Source organism: Colletes latitarsis, chromosome 4 (assembly GCF_051014445.1).
Source record: "Colletes latitarsis isolate SP2378_abdomen chromosome 4, iyColLati1, whole genome shotgun sequence".
Taxonomy (NCBI): domain Eukaryota; kingdom Metazoa; phylum Arthropoda; class Insecta; order Hymenoptera; family Colletidae; genus Colletes; species Colletes latitarsis.
In genome coordinates, this window is record NC_135137.1 from 42,630,069 (window position 1) to 42,655,175 (window position 25,107).

Here is a 25,107-nt window from a genome sequence, read left to right on the forward strand (position 1 = left end):
AACTCTTGTACCCCTCGTTTAACATGCTCTTGCAACGGTTATTCGTCGGTACAGAGATGGTAGAAATAATTTTACATGCGGGTTCGACCCCATCGCTAGTCGCGAGGCATGCCTTCGGGCAACTCTCGTCGCGTAGGAGACGCTTTTTAGATCCTCGCTACGAGCGTCCTCCTTTCTCCCGACCTGTTTCTAGGTTGACGTTCAATTTTTAACTCTGCAACGACTCTATCTCGATGCGATCGTAACAAATTTCCCGCGCGGAATATTGCTTTTCCCATTGGCACGGGATAGCCATTTAATGCGCAACAACGTGATACAGTGTGCGTCGTTGGTCTGGGTAATTAAAAATATATAATATAAAGGATTAATAAATAATTGAACAAGTAGGTAATCGCGGCTCCGCATTCCTTCTATCTGCACCGTCATCTCGGCGAAATAATACCACAGCGCGGCGTAGTTCCTGGTTCGTCTCGACCTGGAATTCCATGGGCGCGCGCTCGCTCTCGCGCCCGCCAGGGTCCGGTGCACCGTGGGAAAACGGAGACCCTCCGCGACGTGCTTTCGGAAACGATTGGTTTCGGTTACGACCGATTAATCTTGTTACGCGCATTTTACGCGACCGACCGATGATATAACGCGAAAGATAGCGGCGGCGACGATGACGTTCACGGAACGAGACTGAATCGATTCAACTTTAATAGCCGAACGAAAAGGAAACAATTGAAAAAGACGTTCCTCCCCTCTGTTCGAAACAATCGTAAAGAACTTACGACGCGACGGGACGTTAATAAAATGCCGCGTTGAACTTGACATTTCGACGCCAAGGTGTATCTATCCTTTTATCGTTACGCGCATTCCTTTGGAACAGAAATCGCGTGGCTTTCTTCTTTGCGGTTGGTTCAGGCGACCTTGAACCAACGGGTAATTTCGAACGAGATCGTGGTACCGTCGTACTTCCTGCAACCCCATGGTCCATATAGGGGTTAGAGCGATCCGCTATCGGATACGCCCATGCACCCTCCGCGCGAGTTTATAAGCGATGTTAGGCAGAGGCAGGTAGGGCATTGGCTCGTGCAAGTATTTATCCAGATCCAAAGGGCACCGGCAGGCCACGGAACGCGTTGGTTTTTCCCTCTGTTGGTTCTCTTTCGTCGCGGAGATAACGGAGCGAGAAAGCAAACGAAACGAAGGGATAATGAGAAACAACAAAATAGGAAAGAAGAAGAAGGAAACAGAAAGCCGGCAGCCAACCGACTGAGAAGTGGGAGATGAGTAAAAGAGACGAGCGCGGGTAAACTCGGCCGGAACGATCGGGCAACGGGACGAAAGAGAAGGAGATTGCAAGGAGGGGGCAGTGAGAAAGATTCAAATATGGCGTGAGGCGGCGGTGGAATGTGGTTGCTATATACTAGCAAGAGATTCGTTTTGGTCGCTTTGCCCATGGCCGTTGGACTATTGTCGGTGTGCTTTTTTCTCTTCCCTCCTTCCTTCGCTTTGTTCTGCTTCTTTCTTGCCCCCCCCCCCACCTCACCCCATCGCCCCCTCGTCTCTTCTTGTTCCCTCTCGATACTCCCCCTCCTCCGAGAGAGGTCGTCCGTTTGTCGCGGCGAAGCAAAACACGAGCTCTTATTACGACGTATCTCCACGCGTGTTCTTTCTATCTCGTTTTCGTCCGAGCCGCGAAAGGGAACTTGCGTGGCTCTCGGTTCCCGCTGATTCTAGGATTCTCGATGTCGTCGGATACGATCCACCTTCGTTATCCCGGTTTCGTTCGGATCGATCTTTTACCAGCGGTGACGCTGGATCCCGGACCGGAGTTTTCCTTTTCGGCGACCGGTGTTTCGCTCCATTTGTTTTTTTTCGCGGATCAAAGATAGATCGGCTTTTACATAGGAGCAGAATGCCTCCGCTTCGTTTGCATGTACGCGAAATCTATCGAGAAATTTTAACGCGTATCGGTACCTGGGATTCTAACCCTAGCCAGAACCTGATTTAGTCGACGGTTTCGTGGACCAGTTGATCGACGCGTAGACTCGGTTAACCCGGTTAATCTGCTCTTACAGCGAGTTATACTACTGCGGTAAACTCGTTCTTACAACGGGTTATAAATACTGTACCGTAAATGCAAAACGCTGGTGTATGGAGCAACCTGGATCGTCAAGAGCACAGGGCAATTGGTGTTCTTTTTTCCTAGACAGAAATTCGTAAATCCTCGCGATCGTCCAACGCATCGAGAGCGAGAGTAGAGTCGGACACAGTGTTACCCGTGTCCGTCGTCTATAATTGCGCAGTAGAATGCGCTCGAGTTGACGCGAGTCCACTCGATTTGGCCGAACGAACGACGCACTGGGCGGGGTGAAATAGAGACGCTAGACGCGTACTCGCTTCGAAAGGCAACCAGCCGACCAGGCACACGAGTATCCAGCTTTTCTTCCCGGCGCACTGCGTCACGTAGTCTCCTCGAATCGAAAGCGAACGGGAAGTCCCGGTTAGGGACCTAGATCCTCGATGGAAACACTCGGTTCGATCTTTTTATTTTATTCCATAACCATGGCAATAGATTATGCATTCCTCGCGACTCTATATTAGCCTACTTCGTTATCGATTACCAATGACTCGACGTTTCTTCCCGTTATTAATATCTTCTACGTGGGACAGAGAGAGAGAGAGAGAGAGAGGAACGGGAATACGAGAAACGACCCTCGAGTACGGTACCAACGTTTAATTGGAAATTGTGTTTTACGGCAAACCCAGGCCCTCGTTTTCCATGCGATCGGTGTCAAGGTGCACGAAAAAGTCTCCTCGGGATCCGTGTCGAGTAGAAGCGAATCGATTTCCAAATGTCTTTGGCCTTTGGCAGCGATCCTCTCCTCGTCGATCGAGTAACGATAATTGGACCATTTCGGTATATATCGATTGCGCGATACCATTGTTCCCTCCAGCCTTATCTTTCTCACCTGGGACGATCGTAGCGGATTTTTCTCGCGGACTCACCAAACGCAAAGTCGAGATCGCGTATCGTTCGGTCTAAGCGTCTAGCCGGGATATAATCTGGAACATGATCAACGGTGACTCGGTTTGTCTCGCGTAACACCGGGCTGCGATATGAAACAAACACTGCGTCGAGCATCCCCTCTTCGAATCATTTCAGTCTCTCCACTCTCCGCGTATTGGGTTGCGTGACGTAACGCGCTTTTTTCAAATCAAAATTCTTTAAACGCACCGACGACTATATACGTGCGTGATTTTTCTATATTCTCGCGTTTCTATTTACCGTATTCGTTCGGACTAGACGTTTATCCTGGTCGGCTTGCTGATACTTTGGTACGGGTCAGCCGATCGTATTACGCGCGACACGTGGGGCTTCCTTTTTCTCACGCTTTTTTTACACTCGTTTCCGTTGGAGCGGATCAATTTTATTTGGAAGGTCGATAGCGACGTTCGACAAGCTATCTAGGACATCCCCTGTGTCGAGGAATCGTAATTTAAGAGTCTGCGAGGGAGAAACGAGGAACACTCGGTCGGCAATCCACAGGGAACGATGTCCCTTCGTTCGGATTTCCCTCGATTTGTCGCCCTTGAAAAATCTGACACGCAACAGTAGTGCTCGCGCGGCCGAACCGAGCCGCGCATATGTGTCAAGGCTGAATATGAAAGAGCATATACGAACGCGCACGAGCCCCTTACGCGCGGAAACGCAACCGTCGTCGTCGATCGGTCGTCACGAGGAAAGAGCAGAGGCTGCCACGAACGAACCTCGCTACCCTCTAACGACGGTTTCTCCTCCTCGGCGATCTTTGTTTGGTCGAACGACTATCGAATGTTCGGAAACCGAGATGGTATTTAATTGTAGAGAGTGAGACGCGCGCACTCGGATAAATGAAATAGGTCGGGACGAAAAGTTCTCCGGGAGTCACTCGAGTTTAATCGAAATGGAAAAGTAGAAAAAGTAAGGTTTAGAACAACCTGCGATAAAAAATATGAATTCAAAAGATGGAAGCGCGTGAAAAAGAGCGATGCACCTCTGGGTATATGTATACGCGCACTCTGCAAGACCGTGCGACCGCTTTTAGGACAACGTGACTCCACGCACGGAATGCACGGTCTCTTCCCATCGTGCAAGCGTATACACATACGCTCGAATGAAATATAGTTGGTGAAAAAGGTACAGCCACCATCGCGTACACATAGCCACAGTTCGCATACACCAAGTATTCGACGAACGGCCTCTCTTCCTCCTCCACCTGTTCCTCTCCTCGCTGCTTCCCCCACCCTGTCGCATCGCCTCTCTTTCCTGCAGTTTACTGACGGCAACTCTATAATCCAGGATCCTCTTGATTTCCTAAAACCACGCGAGGCCCCTACTTTTCCGCGCGCTATCCACGCCAGATTCCTGCGATATACTCGTCGCGAAACATTTTACAGAAAAATTTCAATCGATTCCTAGGTCAGTTCGCGTTCAACGCCTGAAAGAACAGGCCCTTCTCAACGAAGGGTCACGCGTGTAACAAGTCGCGCACGTTTATTAGTTTTTCAAGCTCCGTTTGAAGAGGGAATGCGATATTCCCCTGTGGATATTGCATCCGTTTGGATTACCGAGAGCTTTTCTTTTTTGAGCACGATGACGTTCAAACGAAATAGATGAAACGAGCTTTTGATCGATACGTAAGACCGTTTGGTCACAAGCCTTAAGCTCGGTCTTCCGATCGGCGGAACGACACAGGTGATTCCCAATTGGCAGACTGTAACGTTATTCGAACAATCGGAAGCTTAGCGGCATTAACGTTGCGCCAACACACGAACAATGAGATACTTGGAAGGTATACAGGTGCTCGTGTATCGAGAACTATGCAGTTACTAATTATGGAGTAATATTTGTCGACTCTGGAGGCTGTCAGACTCTATTGGTTTTAATTTCGAATTAAAGCAACACGCGAGGACAACATTCCCTACAAAATGACAGTGTACGCGTCGATAAAAATGCAGATAAATGTCGACCGGTTTCGTCCGATCGGTGACTCGTTGACGTTTCATGTTCCGCAAATTGTCAACTACAATAGAGACAAAATTCTAAATGCTCCGAATCGGTTAAATAACCGGAATCGATCCGCTCTGCGGAAAGTAAGACCTCGAGGCAGAGACAGGCTGATCGAACGAACGATCGATTTGCCTGTGCATCGTGCAGGACGTTTTCGCCCGCGGGTTCTCCACGACGATTCCGCTCGAATCGAGACACAGTTTGCGTTCACATCAACCACCAGACGATTCGAATAAAAATAACGGCAAATAGAAATCTCTGCGGAGATCGTTAAAGAATTTTAGCAAAGTGTGGCGCGCCGGTGGGAACGCGAGTTACGAGGGATCGATGCAAATGGCTGGCGCGGCGGCTTTCTCACCGCTCTCGTTGTCGTAATTCGACCCACAGACAGTCGACGAACACCGTTTGCTTCGCGATCGAGGATATCGCGGAATTACAACGAATACAACGTATTAAGCAAAATTTCACGATAACGTCGATATTATTGTTAACCTTTATCGGACTAACTGTGACCCGTAATTTATTTATCGTACGTTGCTATTAGAAGCTAAGGGGGTCGGTCAATCGTCGATTATTCTCAGCCGAACTCTTACGCCATATCGGTGTCCAAATTTAAACGTCTGGAACGAAATTTCGATCGCAAACTGCGAAAGCAAGACCCGCGTGTCGCACGATAAAAGTTATCGTCGTAGATTCATCGTTTTATTAAATTATCGATAGCAGACAACTCAAAATAAAACAAATAATACTAACATTTTGATCGATAAGAAATTGTTTATCATCTGTCGGCTGGTTATGCTTATTATCGAACGGATGACTTAACAACAATTCATCGGAGATATCGATGATTTAACCTGATGTTAATCTTCCGATGTTCCAACGAGTAAACGGAGATTTATTCGAATCGAACGAACGACAACGTTACAGATTATGTTGAACGTTCGAGAGGGAAACATTGCGACGAGACTGTCGTTATCGGCCATGGAAAGCTTTTGGTGAACCGGAAGTACGAACGTCATCGACGGTAGCTACGGTCGCGACACGCTACCATTGTACGGTTACAAATCCGTCGGTGATATCAGCAGAGAAAGCGAAGAAGCGAAGTCAACCGTGGCTATTCTCTCGTATCTCTTTCAAAAGTATCAACGAAACATGGAGAAGAAATTTAAATGCTGCTTGAAAAATGTTCGCTCGAGCCTCGAACCGGATACAGACGCTGTTAAATGTTAATCCGGTACCATCGTTTGCCCCCTGGATTGCTCCACAATTCCTACGAACGTACCGACGTTACTTAAATCTCTTTTTATTATTCCGACCGACGAGGTACGGGTCAATATGGCTGGTGGTAGATCTATGAATAGCATTTGCAAAATAGCAATTAGTTTTAGTCATAACGTGGAGTTTTCCTCGAATTCTATTTAGCATACTGCATTATTGACAACACCTTGTGCAACTATAGTCGAGAACATTAATTTTAATACGTTCTTCGTAGATGTTAACTCTGCTGTACCAGAGAGTTTATCCTGTTTGTATGGGAAATAAATTATCTTCGTAACCTGTTCTCGTTTCGGAAATCGCTTTTCACAGACAAGGCGTAAAAAATGTTGCAAAAGAACCCAAGAGCGAGCATGCGCAGGGACAAAATGTTTAATCTAGCGGCGAGACTAGATTCGGCGAACGCGCGTGTCCGCGATAAGAATACAGTTATTTGCGGTGTCGTGAGCGGCAAATAACGTCGATGACAGCCTGCCGTGTCATCCCACGTGAGACTCGATCGGGAAAACGTTGCCACTTCGGTGTCACGGGACGAGAATATTACTGAAGGCGTCCCTGCGACGCCGCGACTCGCGTCTGTCGTCACGCGCTTTCGCAGTGACGAACGAGGAAACTACCAGAAGCTTTGAATCGCCGTTTACGTCGATACTGATAGGGAATTCGTGGAATCGATCGTGCTACGAATTACCGAATAGAAATCATCTTTCCTCCATGCTCGACCAGGAAAACGGTCGTGAGCACGGAACACACGATGACTCCGAAATAGTAGATGGTCTCGCAGTAGAGTAACTCCTTAAAGTACAGACTGTTTGACCAAAGGTTGCTAAATTTACGGGTCGTTAATCCGAGATTATAATCGGAATACAAGCTTAATTATACAAAGGTTGCTAACAATATACTTTGACTTTTTCAGAGGGTTGCTTTGTTTACGATTCCTCGATCGTCGTTGTCAACGATCCTGCTGCCTTTGGGTCCTTGATACCGATGTCCTTCGTTAATCACCGGTAAGTAATTTCTTCTTTTTCATTTCGAAAGAGTATATTGTCGTGGAAGGATGCGAAAACGAGGGAATATGCTTAAAGGGTAATTCGTGGTCGTCGGACAGTCTCGAAAAATTCTATGGCGACTAATTTGCGTGTTTGTCACTGAAGGGAACGTTGATAAATATTTCGTAAAGTTTCGTGGAAGCGTCCGAGCGGGTGGACAGAGCCGCTCGAGAGCGTAAACAAGGAGACGAGAGTGGCGACGAAACGAGGTTGACCGAGCAGTCGCGAGGTCAGTGACTAAAGAGAGAAATGTCGTGGAATGCGATATAGCTGTGCCGCTCTGCCTACCGACGATCCGAGGTCCTTTTACCGAGAGGAGTCCATGACGATCGACCGTTTCTAACCTCAAACGCCAACCAACACCACTGTTTCTATCTATTCGTTTATATTGGCTTCGAGAGCATGAGTTCGTGTCGTTTCGAATTTAAACTTTTTCTCCAACGACGAATTGCATTTATTCGTACTGTTAAGTACGGAGATTTCTCTCTGCTTGATACTTTGACCCTTTCGGATGGTCGGAAATGCGCCCGTCTAGATAAGGTCGTTGCTCTCGCGATGGCGTATCGCGGCTGGAATGTCGACCAAATTTCAAATTAGATCGAGAGCACGCGTATCGCCCACCATTATTTTAGCGCAATTTTCAAGCATGAAATAGATGGATGAAAAATGTTCTTATTAGTTAGGCTACCAGTATGAAACCATCGATACCTCGTGGTACGCGTCGGTTCCTTGAATCTGACCATGAAGCATTAGAGAGGTATGCTACGCAAAAGCCTCGGGTAGACATTAAAGCCTACTACTATAATCCCAAGATGCAATGCACCGATCAGACTGTCGATTAATCCAAGGTGTCAACGTGAATCGGGAATAATCTTTGAGCAACGCGAAACTTTCGAGTCGGGTTTGCGTAAATTGGACCAGCATTAAAAAAATCGTAATTTGCTTATTTTTAATTTTATCAAATGTATACGTTATTAATTAATGCGCATTTAAGACTGTGCCCTATCGTTCTGCAAAACAAAACGAAACTGAAATTAAGTTCATAATACAATGTACAGTTTGTCGTCGTACAAACTCATTATTACAAAAACAGTAAACATACCCTAATCTACGCGTTTATATCACTCGGCATAAACATTACGTATCTCGTCCGGTCCTGTATCGAATCGAGAGAGACAACGCTATCGTATTTGTTATAATTTCTTAATAAAGTATTTATGGACTTTTCGTTACGTGACATTTTAGTGTTACTTTTACTCGTGCAACAGATTGCCAAAATATCAACAGAAAATTGCGATCCATGCTGTAACTCCATTTTTTAATAGCATTTTCAGACGCATCGAAGTTATTGGTAATTCACGATATAAATATCCTGGTTTGCGAGTCGGATTATATGTTAATTATGTTTGTCGTCGCGTACAATTGTTATGCAAAAAATGAACTATTTATAATATGTGATGCAAAGAATCATCAGCTTAGGCCATAACGGTGGCTCCAAATACATTCGTGTTAAGAAATTCTACTGTTCGAATATCGATTTATCTGAAACGACAGCAATTTCTTACATATAATTTAACGAAATTACGTTCTCACAGTAATGGAACATGTACGACAAGAGTCTTCGCGTGAGGACCTTATGCAGTCAAGAATCGAACGATCCAACGTTTCGAACTATAATTCGAGAACAACTTCGATCGCCGTTCGTTCGGGATACACTATTTGCGTCAGATTAGCGATCGATTAGCGGTTCGCTATTTCGTTATCTCCGATGCATCTATTACTTTCAACGTTATCCCTTGAAACGGAGTAATTAGATGATGTAACTTCGAGGTAAAATAACACTTTCTACCTTATAACGTAATGTTATGTACGCAACGTACATAAACTAAATTGTACAGAATATTTGTCTTTCTACGTATTTCTGTTTACATGCTGCGAGATACTTTTCCAGCTCCGATCGTTATTTCGAAAGCGGACAGAACCGTACTACGCGTCCGTCCAAGAGGAACGTGTGCATCACGACCGATTGACAGCACGCGATCAATGAGAACTGAAAGACGTTCGAAAAGCAGACGCTTAATTCGTCGGTCGTTCTGGCGCGCATTTTCGAAAGCCACGAGAGAAGTCGGAGCGAGCGGAGTCGGAACAAGAATTCGATCGCGAGAGAGCTATCGAGGGCACGCGTTTCCCGATTTCGCGATCTGTCGGTTGGTGTCGCGGGGGCCGCGGTGCTCGTGCTCCGAAAATACGTCGTCACGCTACGAACACGATCGGAGTCGAGAAGCGCGCGCAAGAACACGTCCACGAAGGAAATACAAGAAACCGACGTACCGAATTAACGCCAAGGAAGAATCCTTCGGATGCTCCTGGCGAGACGTCGTGACGCGGCGGATGCGATCGAGAGTCGATCGATAACGCTGAGAATCGGTCAACACTTTGTCAACAACAACAACGACGACAACACAAAACACTTGTTCCCCGTATATAAACACTCGTAACGTAGTAATCACACACACGTACGTAACACATCTATAGATACACATAGAGAGAGCCAGGCAGCCAGGCAGGCAGGCAGGCAGGCAGGCAGGCAGACAGACAGACTGAGAAGACACGAGGTGGCCCGCCGTGGTAGAGTTACACCAGAGCTCGATGAACTTCTCGTCCTTCCGACCGTACTGAATATTCCACGACACGTCGTTGTCGTGCCGTCACGGATGCACGCGCAGTCTAAACTAAACTATCCACGCCCGTGTACGGTATGATTCACTCGGAGCGGGCTGTACCGCGCTAGTCGGAAGAAAAATCACGATCTCTCCGGGACGCAGATTCCCCGCACGAGTCGCGCACAACTTGTTTACTAGAACGCGCACCACGCCATGCCCCGTGAACGTGCGTCCGCCGCCGTGGTCCCCTCGTCCCGCTGCAAGCAAAACAAGACTCTGCGCGGTAGCCTTGTGCGCACCTTCCGGGCCATGTTCGTACGAGCCGATGTGTGCGCCATTTCTTGTTGCCTCGTGCTCCACCAAGGCGCCTTTGTCCCTGTCTACTTTAACCCCGTCTCTCTCTCACTAACTATCGCACTCGTTCCTTCTCTCTCCCCCCAATCCACGGGTCTCCCTCTCGACGCTTTTTCTCTGCCTCCCTATTGCTTTGCTGTCTGCGACTGGCTAGCTCGGAGGTTGTGATCCCCTCTCTTTTCGCGAGCCTCGCTGATGTCGCTATCGCTTGGGTCCACACGATAGCCGAGCTATATCGTCCGACGAGGCATAACGGTTGCGTACAATTCAACGGATCTCGTCTTACGTCTTCTACGACGCAACCACGGTTCGCCACGTAACGCGTAAATCGAGCAGGTCATCGTACCTTTGCGCCGCCAACTCGTCGGTCCGTTTCTTCGGAAAATTCCGTGGACGGCACCACGTACATGCAGCGACATCTGTTGCTCGACCTTGCCAACATTCGACCTTGCCGGCAAAATCGATCTCTCGACTATCTTACGATCGAGGTACCGCAATTACCGCGGCAAATTTAAATCGTTTCGTGGCACCAAGATCAGTCACCCAAATTAACCTAACGTTTACGATATAGCGAGGTCCTTAATTTCTTCAAACACTAAAACATCGATTTCAACGTATCGTAAATAGATACATCGACACTAGGTGAAAAATTTCTGTCTACGGTACTGACCGCGGCCCAAATCCTTATCTGCGTCTGTTTATGTCGCTTGTTTCGATAGTCTATACGTATTTATTTTGATGCCTGAAGAAAACTGTTACGTAGGAAAATGTTTCAAACAAAAGTTGCAAGGTACGAAGCGGTGCACACGCTGCAACGATTAGTTGTTTTTTTTTTTTTTTTACTTTTATGTGGACTCGAAGGTGATCGATACTTTTTCGAATATAGAAATTTATACTTGCGGTTCGGCTACCGTTTCGTTGGAAAAGTTTTATTTTTACATTTGGCGTTGCAACTTCTACGAACGTGTAAACAAGTATAAAAACGAGTTGCGGAATCGATATTATACGACGGGTTTCATGAATACGATATAAAAGTATTAAGAATATGATTCGCCGATGAGGATGTATCCTTCGAAATGTCTTTAAGTTAGGCATCGCGATACGGAGAACAGTGCTACGAGACCCAAAGACATAGAAACGGCGCAGACGAGCGACAGAGTGTCTCTGTTGTAATTCGGGCAAAGTTCCGGTTGCGTGCATCGCCTGAAAAGGAAAGAAAACGCAACGGGATAGTTGGCGATCCAAGATCGATCGTTAACGATGTTTGCGAATCGTAACATCTATTTTCTCACCACTTCTCGATAACGATAACGACTAATCCTGTGACAACCTTATCGAGAAAAGTTACGATGGAGTAAACGATGGCGCTACGCTCCGTTCGAACACCAATTATTTCCGCGGTGACGCTCAACGCTGTGACCATCGTGATCGAGCTTCCGGCTCCGATTAGAATCGCGACGATGTAAATGATCGATGCGCTCTTTCCACCGAATTCCGTGACCAACGCGGATAGTATGCCAATAAGTGTACCCATGAAATAACATGCCTGAAAACACAAAGAATCGTCGATTTGTCCGCGACGATAACTCTTTTCGCGTAGATTCGCGTACCTTTGTGCCGCAACATTTGTTTATGTACTTGAGCATTAAAGCTGCCACAAAGGAGGACACGTACGAAACCAACGGAACAGTCGCCAGAGCCTCTTTTCCATCCATGTCTGTCTCTTCTATGTACAATGGCAAATACACGGTGGCCAAAGTAATAAACAGCCTACTGGCCACGTATAGCATAGCCACTCTTAGTAAAATAGCCGTGCCGACCCAGGAACTTGGATTGTTCCGAGGATTATCGAGCAATCTCCTGGATTCCTCGACGTTCCCTTTGTGCCGCTCGGGATTCTCCAAGAGATCCCCTTTCAAGAAGATATGGAAAAATATGGTAGCCAACAACCCGATGAACGTTAACGTCGACACAATATTCTGAAAGGGGCAAACGTTCGTTAAGCTTGTTACGAGTCTGTGTGCGCGACCTCTTGTCCCGACTGCTTACCCTAAATTTGTAACTGTCCTCTTGAGCTAGTCTAACCACAGCCTCTTCTTTCGTGGGTAGGACGATCCATGTCACGACAAACACCACTACCGCTGCTCCAACTTGGGCCGAATATCTGTTTTACGATAAACAAAGATTATAGACTATCGAGAAGCGTCGTACGGAGGTGGACAGTTTTTAACGGCGAATAAGGAATAGAGATTTTACGAAGAGTCGCGTAGCTGTAATTACTTTACCGTATGGCGGTCAAGTCTGCACGTGCCAACGAGGAGTTCGTCAACGCCGGGATCATGGACAAATGGGAGATTTGCACCGCCGCCCAACCAGTTTGAAACATCGCGATGCTAATTACGTAGACGAATACGGCCACGCCGTTCGATGGATCGACGAAGCCACCGAAGATCGCAGGGAACGTTAGAGTGACCATAACGGAGCCAATAATGTGCCATACTTTTTTCTTCCAATAACGGTCGACCAGCACTCCGAAAATCGGTGTTACGAAGGCGTCCACGATTTGTCCTTAAAAAATTTAGTCGGTACTAGCCGTCTGGAGGATCGTTAATAAAGTTTTGGACGAGTCGACGGTTTACCTAGGAGCAAGAGACCGCCGGCAGCAATCGGTTCCAACGAAGCGACTCTCTGGAAATAGATAAGAGTGTACGAGAACCACATGGCGGCCGTAAGGTCATTGAAAATGTGTCCCAACGCGTACGCGAACTTGGTAGAGATGGCCACTTTCTTCTCCAACAGTGGCAATCGCTCCGCATCGTTCTCCATTTTTGGAAAAGACCTATCAACTGCTTTGACGGTGTTCGAAGCAGCCCCTCCGCAGCCGCGTTTCAGGTGAATCCGTTACGGTTATGCGATGGATTCCTCATGTCCGAGGTTTTCCGTTCTATAAAATCAACATCGGGGTCTCGTCACCCGTTTAAAATTAGTCGATAAAAAATGCAGTTTAAGTCACGTAATCGACGCAGATGACGTACGCGTAAATGCATTACGTGACTTTCAACGTGACCGGATCGGGAAACGCGAGGGTCGTGTATAGATTTCTTGACATACTTTGTTCTTTGTTACAACTTTATTGTATTTTTGACAGACATACGAACTATGTTTACGGCATACTCAAAACAGGTTAAAGAAATATGGTATTTGTTATAGGACGACCGGACAAATCCCAGAGATTAAGCAACCAGTTTTTACCACTTATTTGTTGTGAATTTCTTTTGAATATTATCATACGAATGTTTACACTTTTTTTTAATTTAAAAATCCAAGACGCAGAATCCGTTAAAAGCGATTGAAACTATCGGCTCGAGAGGTTGCAGCTCGTTCTTAAATTACATAAACTATCGCTTACCATGCGTTAATGAATCCGTTCAGTGATCGGGAACATTTACACGTAACAAAAATCACGTCGGGACGATATTCGCGGCGGTGGCGATGTCTCAAAGGAAATCGCCGCGCGCAGCTTTCCTTTCACCTGCAGATAGATTTCCGCTTAAGGCTTTACACCGGCGGGCACATGCGTCGCGGACCGAAATCTTATTAGCCTCGATACGACTCGCGATCGATCGATCGTGGGCGAAATTCTTATTCGGATAGAAACGTCGAACAACGAGTGGAAGCTCTATGATAAAATGAATAACTACTGAATAAAGTAAAAGTAACGAGCGGGTCTTTGTACTCTGTCGCGCGTCGTTGAAACAAAACGTTAGGTTTGCGCCTGACCGAGGAATTGACTACGATTCATTGAAAACGTAAGCGTTACGCGCCGACAAAACGCCCTCCGCGTCTAGCGCAAGATATCGAATTCAACGCGTGTACGTTTTCATCGTATCAACTTGCATATTCGCATCCTGCGATTAGCCGTACTTCCGCCGTTTTTCCTCCGCGTATCGATCGATCGCTCCCGTGTCGATTGTAAACGTACGACTGGCTAACAAGTTTCGCGAGCAGAAACTTACTCGTTACTCCGTAAAGTATCAACGTAATTAAACGATCGAACGTTCGCGTGTCAGGGCATTTCGAGTGCAAGCGCGAGCGGAACACGCGGCTGTCCGCGTCGCGTGCACCTGAGAGACTGAAGTTTCAAACTCTCGCCGTTTCCCGCTTTACGGGCCGAAGATTATGGTTTAATCTACGGTAGCCAGGGTATGGCCTCCGCGCGATAACCGTATAATCTTATCTGGCATCTAGTCGGGCGTGAAAAATCTCTTGTTAATGAAATTTTAATTCAAGCACTTGTACACATCGGTGTGTTCTTTTATCGTTATAAACACCGGAGCTGCATAAAATGCAGTTTCCTTGTATAAAAAAAAGTAAGGAGATTCGATATCATAGAACGGCTAAAAAATGGATAAAAAATTGAAATGCATTTCCTACGACGCGGGTTCTAACCGGAGGTACGAAGGCGGTTCCGAAGGAAGCCCTCGTTTATAATTGCAGCCGGCGGAGGTTTTTATAGAGCAGCTATACTCGCGCAGAGGGTGAACGCTGGCGCGTAAACTCTTGCTCGAAAGACACCGAACGAGTCAGCCCACAGGAACTAGGTACTTCGAGTTGGGTGACGCGTTTGCGGTTCGGTGCACGACCGTGATTAATGTCAGCATGGTGTGCGTTTGTAGGTGAGTGCAAGGTATCTTATAGGTGGACGGGAAAGTCTCTGTAATCCGAGCCCGCGAAGAGAAACGCAAACGGGCGCGTACAGTGAGTAATCGATACTGAGCAAGTTCTTGTACGGTCTCTCGGTTAGGCGGTCTTGCGAGCTGCAGGCGTCCCGAGAGTTCGTTCACCGGCAGAGCCACGGACAACGCGGATGAAGGGAATCGTGAAAACACTATTCATATACATATACCTTTGGATCACGATAAAAATGTCCATTTAAACGGCCCTACTGTTTTGGGAATCCGTAAGCGTGGAGTTTTTTGGAAAATTATATTTATTTCAAATGAGCATATTGACACGTCGAATCAACGGCCGGATATACCATCGACGATTAATTTCATCCTCAATTTGGACGATTAAAATTTTTTTACGACACCATACATGCCGTGATTTTCAATTATTTTTCAAACGAAACCGCTTTACAATCGATAGATATTTTCTTAAAAAAATACAACGATACAAAGTTTACGCAAACGTTGCGCTTAAAATGGAGGGTACTCCTCGTAAAACTAATTACTATATACATGAAATGCTTCCGCACGTTTAATATGAACGATGATGAATACCTTTGGGTAACTGTTTCGAGATTACTATTTTTATAATGAATTCTAACGGATGCGCCGATGACGACGCACGGATTAATTTGATGGATAATTGAAACGCAGGTGGAGAATCGCGAACACGCAGGCCATTTCCAGCCGAGCAACCTTTTAGGTCTTTCTACCTCGTTTCGATGCTAACCGTCGGCTTTTTGCGTAGTAACTTTCGTTCTTTCGGAGGCAGCGTACTCCGTGCCTTCGAACTGTCTCAAGTGAATCTGCAAATTAAAAGTTTCACTTTTACGTAACGGAGTAAATATAATTACATGGTGAATTTAAATCGTACGGTACCTGTAAATGTAAATTCACTTCTGCGGACCGACTCAAATACGGAAAGTTCCCACCACTCTTTAGGTGCGCCAACTTAGCGTTCGGATAGCATTTGTACATCTCTTCCCTCACTGAATTCGATAAAGCATACTCGTCGAAAACGTCTATAATCGTGACGGGCAAATGACATATCTTTTGCGGCTGCACGTAACAATTTACGCAATTCATCGTTAGCCGAGAAGCCAATTCCGGTTGTGTTAAGCTTTCCAACTGCGAGCGAAAAATGATTTGCAAATGTTCCCCTATCATGCAGGATAGCTATGAAAAATCGACTTACTCGTTCTACCATGAAATCTATGGCTTCGACGATCTCACCGTCGACCTTTTTCGTCACGAAATTGCCCATTAACATTTTTTTCAACACCAACGACGGCAGTATCCAAAATCTACGATTCGAATTGATTACCAGTAGTTTCACACAAAATATTTCAGATAACGTATCGCGTTCTGTTATTCATCCACTTATCTATAACTGCGGTGAAGCGCAGGTTATAGTGTTTCAAGAGTTGCGTAGCAAAACTATGTACTTACACTGCCGCGGAATCGTTGTAATTAAATACTGATGTGTCGGTGAACGTGTTGCAGAGCACCAACGACACTATCCTAGGGCAGTGAGCGTTAACCTCGGTAAATTTTTGTGCCAAGAACCCTCCTACGAGTAAATATTACAATTAACATTATGAGTTTCGCCGAACTTTATCGGACGAATATTGTGCTCTCGTTCGTACGTTCTGACCTAATGAAGCACCGAACAGGTGCACTTTATCCAGTTCCATGTAGTCTAAAAGTTTTCTGAATCCATCGCACCATTCCTTAACGTTCCAATACACCGGTGACTCGGCCTTAAGTCAAAATTATACGTCAATAGAAACTTATTTCGCGAGAGAATTGACCAGTCGCGATGCCAACGATGCTCACCGATATGATTCTGTACCCTTTGGCTGCCAAGCCTAATATTTGTTTAAAGAAAATATCCGCTGTTCCGCTAACCGGTGGAAGACATATTAGCGGGCACTTAATGGTTTTCGGACTGGAATCGTATACCTTCCATCCCTAAAATATCAAAATTAAACCCGATTGCAAAATCTAGTTTAAACGCGATAAAGCAATTTTTGTTCTGTTTGTAACGAGATTTTCGATTAAAATACATCGATTGTGAAATCGATTATTGGCATTCTGTCAAGTACACGCGCGTCTGCTGTGGAATATTTCAAATTCGAAACTTTATCCGAAGAAAATTATTGCCACGAAGATGATTCGTCGAATTAACATAATCTAAAACGTCTGGCTATTACATTCTTGCGAACACTGGTTCGTCGACGTCCTCGAACGCGGTATTTATTTACATTGCAACGATCGCAATAGCGAGGTCATCGCTACCAGTTACAATTCTTGAAAGTGATCTCACCTAATCAACGTGTTCGAATTAAAAACTTAAACCGTACGTACGAGCAACGATTCTACGAATAATAAGAAGAAGAAGAATGATACTTGTTCGTTATTACAAGTAGATGCAAGGTATTATTTAAATTTTTCTACGCTGCTTGAATAGCGAGTAACTTTGATCGATGCCTAGTATGAATCTGTAGCGTAATAGATGCAATTTAGAATCTAAAGAAATTAACGAGCCTTACCTTTGTGCCATCGACGTCGACGACTATTTTCCTGAGCGGGATTGAACTACGAAAACTAAGGTATTCGTCTGATCGAGACAAATCGTTCGAACACGACATTTTTTTCACCCTCGCGTCACTGTCGATTACACGGTCACAGAACTGTTCGCGATCAGTGTTACCGATATCTGGAAAGGCAGACAAAGATGGAAAGAACGAGATATGGATTATCCGGTACTTAGGATTTCGTTAACGATTTACGTGGTTGTTCGAAACAGTGATCACGAAGCAGGCAACAATTCATTTATAGTTGTACGCTGGAAGAGCGCACGATAGTTAAAATAAAAATCTGTTATGGGTCGAACTTACCTCAAGACCAGGTTATGACATCGATGATACTCTTTATATTGTGGCCCGCAGCGGACATCTTTGATTATTGTAGGTTTTGTTGAGAAACAATCGAGTTATCCAGTAACCTCGGAGGTCAAATCGTATTATTAACACCCTTTCGTTTGATTACCCCGACAGTGCCGTGAATTTATGCCCTCTTTGGAGCATCGTCGCACATTATCTTTATTACTCTTTGCGTAGGTCCGTAGCATTATTAACGGAGATACCATCGGGCATGCGTACAGATTACCGTTTGTCTCTCTTGCATCGGTAACGTCGTAGTGGAATTTTGTCCAGTCACATTTTCGCTTATGCCATAAACGAAGCATCGTCAGAGACAGGAAACCCTACCCCCGTTCGTGCCTTTTACCACAGACCAGATACAATATAGACTAGAAATTCGATTCAATTTTCTATCCTCTCACTAAGAGGACTAAAAAGAACGCGAGCAGACTCTCTTTACCATTTTCGTGCCATATCCAATGTTACTAATTCGTTCGAATTTTAATAAGAAACATATTTACTACTACCTTAAACTGTTTTATTTACAATACTGAATAGACTTTATAAAGTTATAATACCTTTATAACTGATAAAGCAGAGGGTACTTAATGTTTGTTTTCATTAATTTTATACGAAGTGTCTTTTTCTATGAAGATATTTGCTTACAGAAATAAAACTGTACGCTGTTATTATTACACACGTTGCAGCTGTGTACACTTAACTTAACTTTCCGTATATACATATATCACAGGTACAATGGGAGGGGGATTAAAAAGCAAAAATTGAAAGTCACATTTTTGGCCAATTTCTCCTATGCTCTTGCATACAAAAATTGAAACGTAATTAGACGTTATCTATTACATTATCTAGCGTACATGATTCTTTTCAGTACGATAATTTGTACTTCTTACTGTCAGATGACAACACGAGTTTTATCATTACGGCACAAACGAGGTATACAAGTAAACCTTTCACTACAGACAAGGTATACGAGTAGACCTTTCACCCAATGTATTTTTTCGGCCCGTTTCTCTGGGACTCTAGGATCCCATTACCATTTCCTTCTCACTCGTGAAATAGTTCGCTACCTTCAACGCTAGATGGCGCTTATTTACCGACCTCAATCCCCCTGGTGCTAAAACGCCCAAGTTTGTCGTGGAATAGTTCGTTACCTTCAATGCTAAATGGCGCTTATTTACCGACCTCAGGCCCTCTGGTGCTAAAACGCCCAAGTTTGTCGAGATATCCATCTAGCGTGGACGATACGAACTATTCCACGACAAACTTGGGCATTTTAGCACCAGAGGGCCTCAGGTCGGTAAATAAGCGCCATTTATCGTCGAAGGTAACGAACTATTCCACGACAAACTTGGGCGTTTTAGCACCAGGGGGATTGAGGTCGGGAAATAAGCGCCATCTAGCGTTGTAGGTAACGAACTATTCCACGACAAACTATAGTAGACTCTTGAAGAAGAGCAGTCAGTTTACCTTTGTCGATTTTCCGAAACATTACGAGCTCACGTGCATACGCGTGATCTGTCATCATCTCTGATATAAACCAGAGATGCCAGACGAAGCGCCGAGTGCACCGTGGACACGTCTCATGGGAGTCAAAAGAGGCAGGCTCACATTTGCGTTCTCGCTCTTGAACAATTGAAATCCGACCTTACGTCACGGCATACGATTCGGAATCTCGACTGCCCAGAGATTTTTACTTTGCCTTTCCTAAAGTTCATTACTGAACTCTGCAAATTAATCCTGGTTTCTATTTGCCTCTGATGACCTCTGATGATCAGTGCCGACAAAAGTACAGAACTCCCGACAACTTTTTACACCATACAGCGACTATTGCTGACTGTTCTTGATTACTGCTTGCCTCTGCTGGACTCTGCTGACCATCGCTTACATTTCTGACAACCTATAACGATTACTACTGACTTCTGCTAACCTCTGTTGGTATTTGCTGATCTCTGTCAGCGTGTGCTTGTCTCGGCTGAACTTTCCTGGCCTCTGCCGAACGCTACTGACCACTGCAGGTATTTCTGATAATGTATAACGATTAATACTTACTACTGCATACCCCTACAAGTCTTTGCTTGCCTTTGCAGGTTTCTGCATGCCTGTGCATGCCTTTGCTGGTTTCTGCTGACCACCCCTGATGCTTCTGACATTGTATAACAATTACTACATGCTACTGTTTGCCCCTGCTGATCTCTGCTTGCCACTGCATGCCTCTGCTCGTCTCTGCTGACCGTTGCTGACCACCTCTGATGCTTCTGACAACTTACTACTTGCTACTATTCGCCCCTGGTGATCTCTGCTTGCCGCTGCTGACCTCTGCTGACCACCGCTTATATTTTTGACAACGTATAACGATTACGACTGGCTACTGTTAGTCTCTCCCAGCCTCTGCTGACCTCTGCTGACCACCGCTTATATTTCTGGCAACGTACAACGATTACTACGACTCCTGCCTTCCTCTGTTAACCTCTGCCAGCATCCCCTGACAGAAGCTGGCCTCTGCTGACCGCTGCTGACCACTGTTGACCACCGTTTATATTTCTGGCAACGTACAACGATTACTACTGGCTACTGCCACCCTCTGCTGATCTCTGCCAACATCTCCCGACGTCAGATGACCATCGCTGACCAATGCTGACCAACGTTGACCAACGCTGACCAACGCTGACCATTGCTGACCGTTGCAGACCGTTGCTGACAAATTGTGACACGATGTAATATAATATAATATGTTTATATGTATTAAAGTGTTGTATAATGTAAATCTATGGCAATAAATGATATAATTTCAAAGAATTCTATGTGTTCTTATCATTTTTACCCTTCTTTTCCTATCGAAATCATTCCCTTAGTTATAAGACACTCCGAATCTTTTAAAATTTAAGTTCCCCGGAAAGATTTCAAATTTCGGAATCCCTGGAACTTACCGGCGTCCCTGAAACTTCTCGGAATACCTGAAATTTCCAAGGAGTTTCAGGCAGCGGCAAAACATTCCGGCCTGAACTTTTCGGCAAAAATTTTAAAAAGCCGTTACGTAATATTACGTAATATTACATAATGTTACGTAATATTACGTAATTTTTGCCGAAAAATTTCGGCCGCGAGAAATTTTGAAGAGCTATTACGTAATGTTACGTAATATTACGTAATTCTTGCCGAAATATTCCGGCCGCGAGAAATTTTGAAGAACTATTACGTAATGTTACGTAATATTACGTAATATTACGTAACGGCTTTTTAAAATTTTTGCCGAAAAATTCAGGCCGGAATTTTAGCCGCTGCCTGAAACTTCTTGGAAATTTCAGGGATTCCGAGAAGTTTCAGGGACGCCGGTAAGTTTCAGGGATCCGAGAATTTCCAGGAATTCTTAGAAATGACGTCATTTCTAATTTGGGAAATTTGGAGAGGGAAAGAGGGGTAAAAAATGATGAGAATACATAGAATTCTTTGAAATTATATCATTTATTGCCATAAATTTATATTATACAAAACTTTAATACATATAAACATATTATATTATATTACATCATGTGACAAGTTGTCAGCAACGGTCAGCAGTGGTCAGCGATGGTCAGCTGACGTCGGGAGATGTTGGCAGAGGCCAGCTTAGGTCGGGAGATGCTGGCAGAGGTCAGCAGAGGCTGGCAGTAGCCAGTTGTAATCGTTGTACGTTGCCAGAAATATAAGCGGTGGTCAGCAGTGGTCAGTAGCGGTCAGCAGAGTCCAATAGAGGTCAGCAGAGGCATGCAGAGGCAAGTAGAGTCCAGCAAGGGCAAGCAGTAACAAGTAGTAATCGTTATACGTTGTCGGAAGCATCAGGGGTGGTCAGCTGTGGTCAGCAGAGGCTAGCAGTGGCAAGCAGTGACAAGCAGAGTCCAGCAGGGGCAGGCAGTAGCAAGTTGTAATCGTTATACATTGTCAGAAGTATCAGGAGTGGTCAGTAGCGGTCAGCAGAGTCCAGCGGAGGCAGGCAGAAGTCAGTAGTAATCGTTATACGTTGTCAGAAATATAAGCGGTGGTCAGCAGAGGCTAGCAGAGGCGTGACCCTTTCTCTCTCGACTCCCACGAGGCGCTTCGAAATTACTTTGGGTAACTTCGGAGAATCGAGAAAGTGAGCAATGTGTCAGTTTGCCTTTGTCGACTTTCCGAAACTCCACGAACTCCTGTACGCGTGATCTGGCATAGTGTGAGAGAGCACCTTCGGTGCCTTTCTGGCATCTCTGGATGGCGGTCAGTTGAAAAACTATTCACTGAATTAGCATTGATGGGTAGACAACTGTCGTGTGTGCGTAAATAAATGTGAGTTGACTATGGAAGGGATTAAAATTTATTTTTAAATCTGAGGGTAACGTTGCGAATGACACAAAAGTGATGATGGGATTTCGAGACCCCATAAAAATGGGCCGAAAAAATACATTGAATGAAAGATATACTCGCATACCTCGTCTGTGACAATACTCTAGAATCTTTGATGAATCAATGAGAATCAAAACTAATCTAGTGAAGAAACTCTATATTTATGATAACTTATGCAAGGCGGATCGCAGCCAATTCGCTAATATTATTTAGTTTTTAATTAATAATTGCATTACCCAGCTAAGAGCGATACGATTATTAATTAAACGCTAAATAATATTACCCAGGTCTCACCACGTGGAGGTTGCTGCGAGTGGAGACCCAAAGGGAGATAGATGGAATCCAAGTTCCATCGATCTCCCTTTCGCAATTTTACAATCTGAATAACTAAACTAAGAAGATAGAAGGAACCCAAGTTCCTCCGATCTTTTAGTTTAGTTGTGCCAAGTAATTGTTTGATTTAAAGAGGAGTGAAGCTAAGTCGTGAGAGACGCGACGCGGCGCGATGCTGAACCGTACAGCGGATCTTTGGGATCGAACCTACTGCACTTGCTAACTCGATCTCTATAGGAAAATGGATGCTGCATCCCTGAATCGAGGTCTCCATTTCTCCAACGCAACCCGCCGGGAGCCCGAAGGACCCGACTTGGGCTGTCTGACAAAGAGAGAGTACCTGAGACAGGAACGACTTCCGCTGGAAGGTGTGCATTTCCGCAGGATACGGAAACTCCACACCTTCCAGCGAAGAAACATTTTCCCTGAATCGAGCTACCAAGAGAAGGCGGTTAGACCTTTCGGACCAACTGGACGGCCGATCACATGTTTCGTTCATCGAAACAGCGGTGATCGAAGCGAGAAACGAAAGAACGAGTCGAGTGAAGCTACTTGTTAAACAATTACTTGACATACGGAGACGCGTACAATGGTCGTCGATGCTTAAGTCTAGTTTAATTATACCAAGTAATTATTTGGTTTAAAGAGGAGTGAAGCTAAATCGTGGGAGACGCGACACGACGCGATGCTGAACCGTACAGCGGATCTTTGGGATCGAACCTACTGCGCTTGCTAACTCGATCTCTATAGGAAAATGAATGCTGCATCCCTGAATCGAGGTCTCCATTTCTCCAACGCAACCCGCCGGGAGCCCGAAGGACCCGACTTGGGCCGTCTGACAAAGAGAGAGTACCTGAGACAGGAACGACTTCCGCTGGAAGGTGTGCGTTTCCGCAGGATACGGAAACTCCACACCTTCCAGCGAAGAAACATTTTCCCTGAATCGAGCTACCAAGAGAAGGCGGTTAGATCTTTCGGACCAACTGGACGGCCGATCACATGTTCCATTCAATGGAAGAGCGGTGATCGAAGCGAGAAACGAGAGAACGAATCGAGTGAAGCTACTTGTTAAATAATTACTTGGCATACGGAGACGCGTACAATGGTCGTCGGCGCTTAAGTCTAGTTTAATTGTACCAAGCAATTGTTTTGTTTAAAAAGAGGGGTGAAGCTAAATTCTGGGAGACGCGACGCGACGCGATGCTGAACCGTGCAGCAGATCTTCAGATCGAATCAACACTACCCTTGGTAGATTGATTTCTATTTCTAGAAATCGATCTATCATTGGCAGGCGACTAGATCTTTCGGACGAACTGGACGGCCGATCACATGTTTCGTTCTACGAAACAGTGGTGATCGAAGCGAGAAACGAGGAAACGAATGAACGAGAAGCTACTTGGTAAACAATTGCGTGGCACATACGCGGATACACTAGAGACTTAAAATTAACGTCGAAATTTGAGCTAGCAGATTCGGAACTAAAATTCTGAAGATAGGAGAAAACGAGACTCCTATTTTCTACATTAGTGGTACCAAGCAATTATCTCTTTTAAAAAGGGATGAAGTTAAATCGTGGGATACGCGACGCGACGCGATGCTAAACCATGCAGCGGATCTTAGGATCGAATCTACTGCCCTTGATATCTCGAGCTACCAAGGGAAGGCGATTATATCCTTTGGACCAACTACACGGCCGATCACTTGCTTTCTACATTAAAGCAGTGGTGATCGAAGCGGGTAACGAGAGGACGAGAGAAAGTGAAGCTACTTGGTCAATAATTACTTGGTAGGGCGCGGCAACACGGACAATAGAGAAATCTTCGACGTTAATTTTAATATTCGCGACGAAGCTTAAGACTAATGTACTTGGAATTAAAGGTCCCTCGGCGGATGAATCCCTCTGTGGTTGAATCCCTTGGTAGTTGAATCCCTCGATGATTGAATCCCTCGGCGGTTGTAGCGTCCTCCCTCGATGTCCTTGGAATTGATCTACAATAGATCTGACCTGAAACAAAAACTACTACTTGTGTTAGTATCATATTAAGGAAAATTTAATAAACCCTAACCAATCCATCTGTGACTCGACAAATGGAGAAATAATTTGTTCAACTGATGTATCGAGCAAGCTAAGAAATTCTGAAATATTCCTACACAGAATAAATGTTACTCGATGGGTAGACCTACCTAAAGAAATGTACAAAATTAACACCTGATAAGGAAGTGAAAATATTAATAAATTAAACAATATCAGTCAAAATATATTAAATACGCTCAGTCCAAACGACAGAACAATTTCACAAATAAAGTCAAAATAAAAATTCGGATTAATTGATAGATGATGCTTGTGAACTTAGCTGACCAGTAAAAATA

At 45.1% G+C, this 25,107-nt stretch overlaps 3 protein-coding genes across 3 annotated transcripts in view; all 3 read right to left on the bottom strand.

Moving 5' to 3' along the window:
* Positions 1–10,794, bottom strand: part of Inr-2 (insulin-like receptor-like) — a 47,942-nt gene extending 37,148 nt beyond the window's left edge. Inside the window, exon 1 of the mRNA XM_076764000.1 lies at positions 9,691–10,794. The gene's annotated coding sequence lies outside the window, so the exon portion shown is untranslated. The remainder of the gene's footprint in view (positions 1–9,690) is intronic.
* Positions 10,795–11,110: 316 nt separating this feature from the next.
* Positions 11,111–15,204, bottom strand: LOC143341253 (major facilitator superfamily domain-containing protein 12). Its single transcript, XM_076764047.1, has 7 exons — positions 13,786–15,204; positions 13,016–13,320; positions 12,662–12,944; positions 12,426–12,540; positions 11,987–12,355; positions 11,669–11,922; positions 11,111–11,579 (listed from the first exon to the last, which is right to left on the bottom strand). The coding sequence occupies exons 2-7, from the start codon at positions 13,200–13,202 to the stop codon at positions 11,459–11,461; spliced, it is 1,329 nt and encodes a 442-aa protein (XP_076620162.1). The 5' UTR covers positions 13,203–13,320; positions 13,786–15,204; the 3' UTR covers positions 11,111–11,458.
* A 181-nt stretch (positions 15,205–15,385) lies between these two features.
* Positions 15,386–18,328, bottom strand: LOC143341261 (maspardin). The gene is made up of 8 exons (XM_076764064.1): positions 18,004–18,328; positions 17,656–17,822; positions 16,940–17,074; positions 16,758–16,863; positions 16,553–16,673; positions 16,299–16,407; positions 15,983–16,231; positions 15,386–15,909 (listed from the first exon to the last, which is right to left on the bottom strand). The coding sequence occupies exons 2-8, from the start codon at positions 17,752–17,754 to the stop codon at positions 15,829–15,831; spliced, it is 900 nt and encodes a 299-aa protein (XP_076620179.1). The 5' UTR covers positions 17,755–17,822; positions 18,004–18,328; the 3' UTR covers positions 15,386–15,828.
* Positions 18,329–25,107: the final 6,779 nt, after the last annotated feature.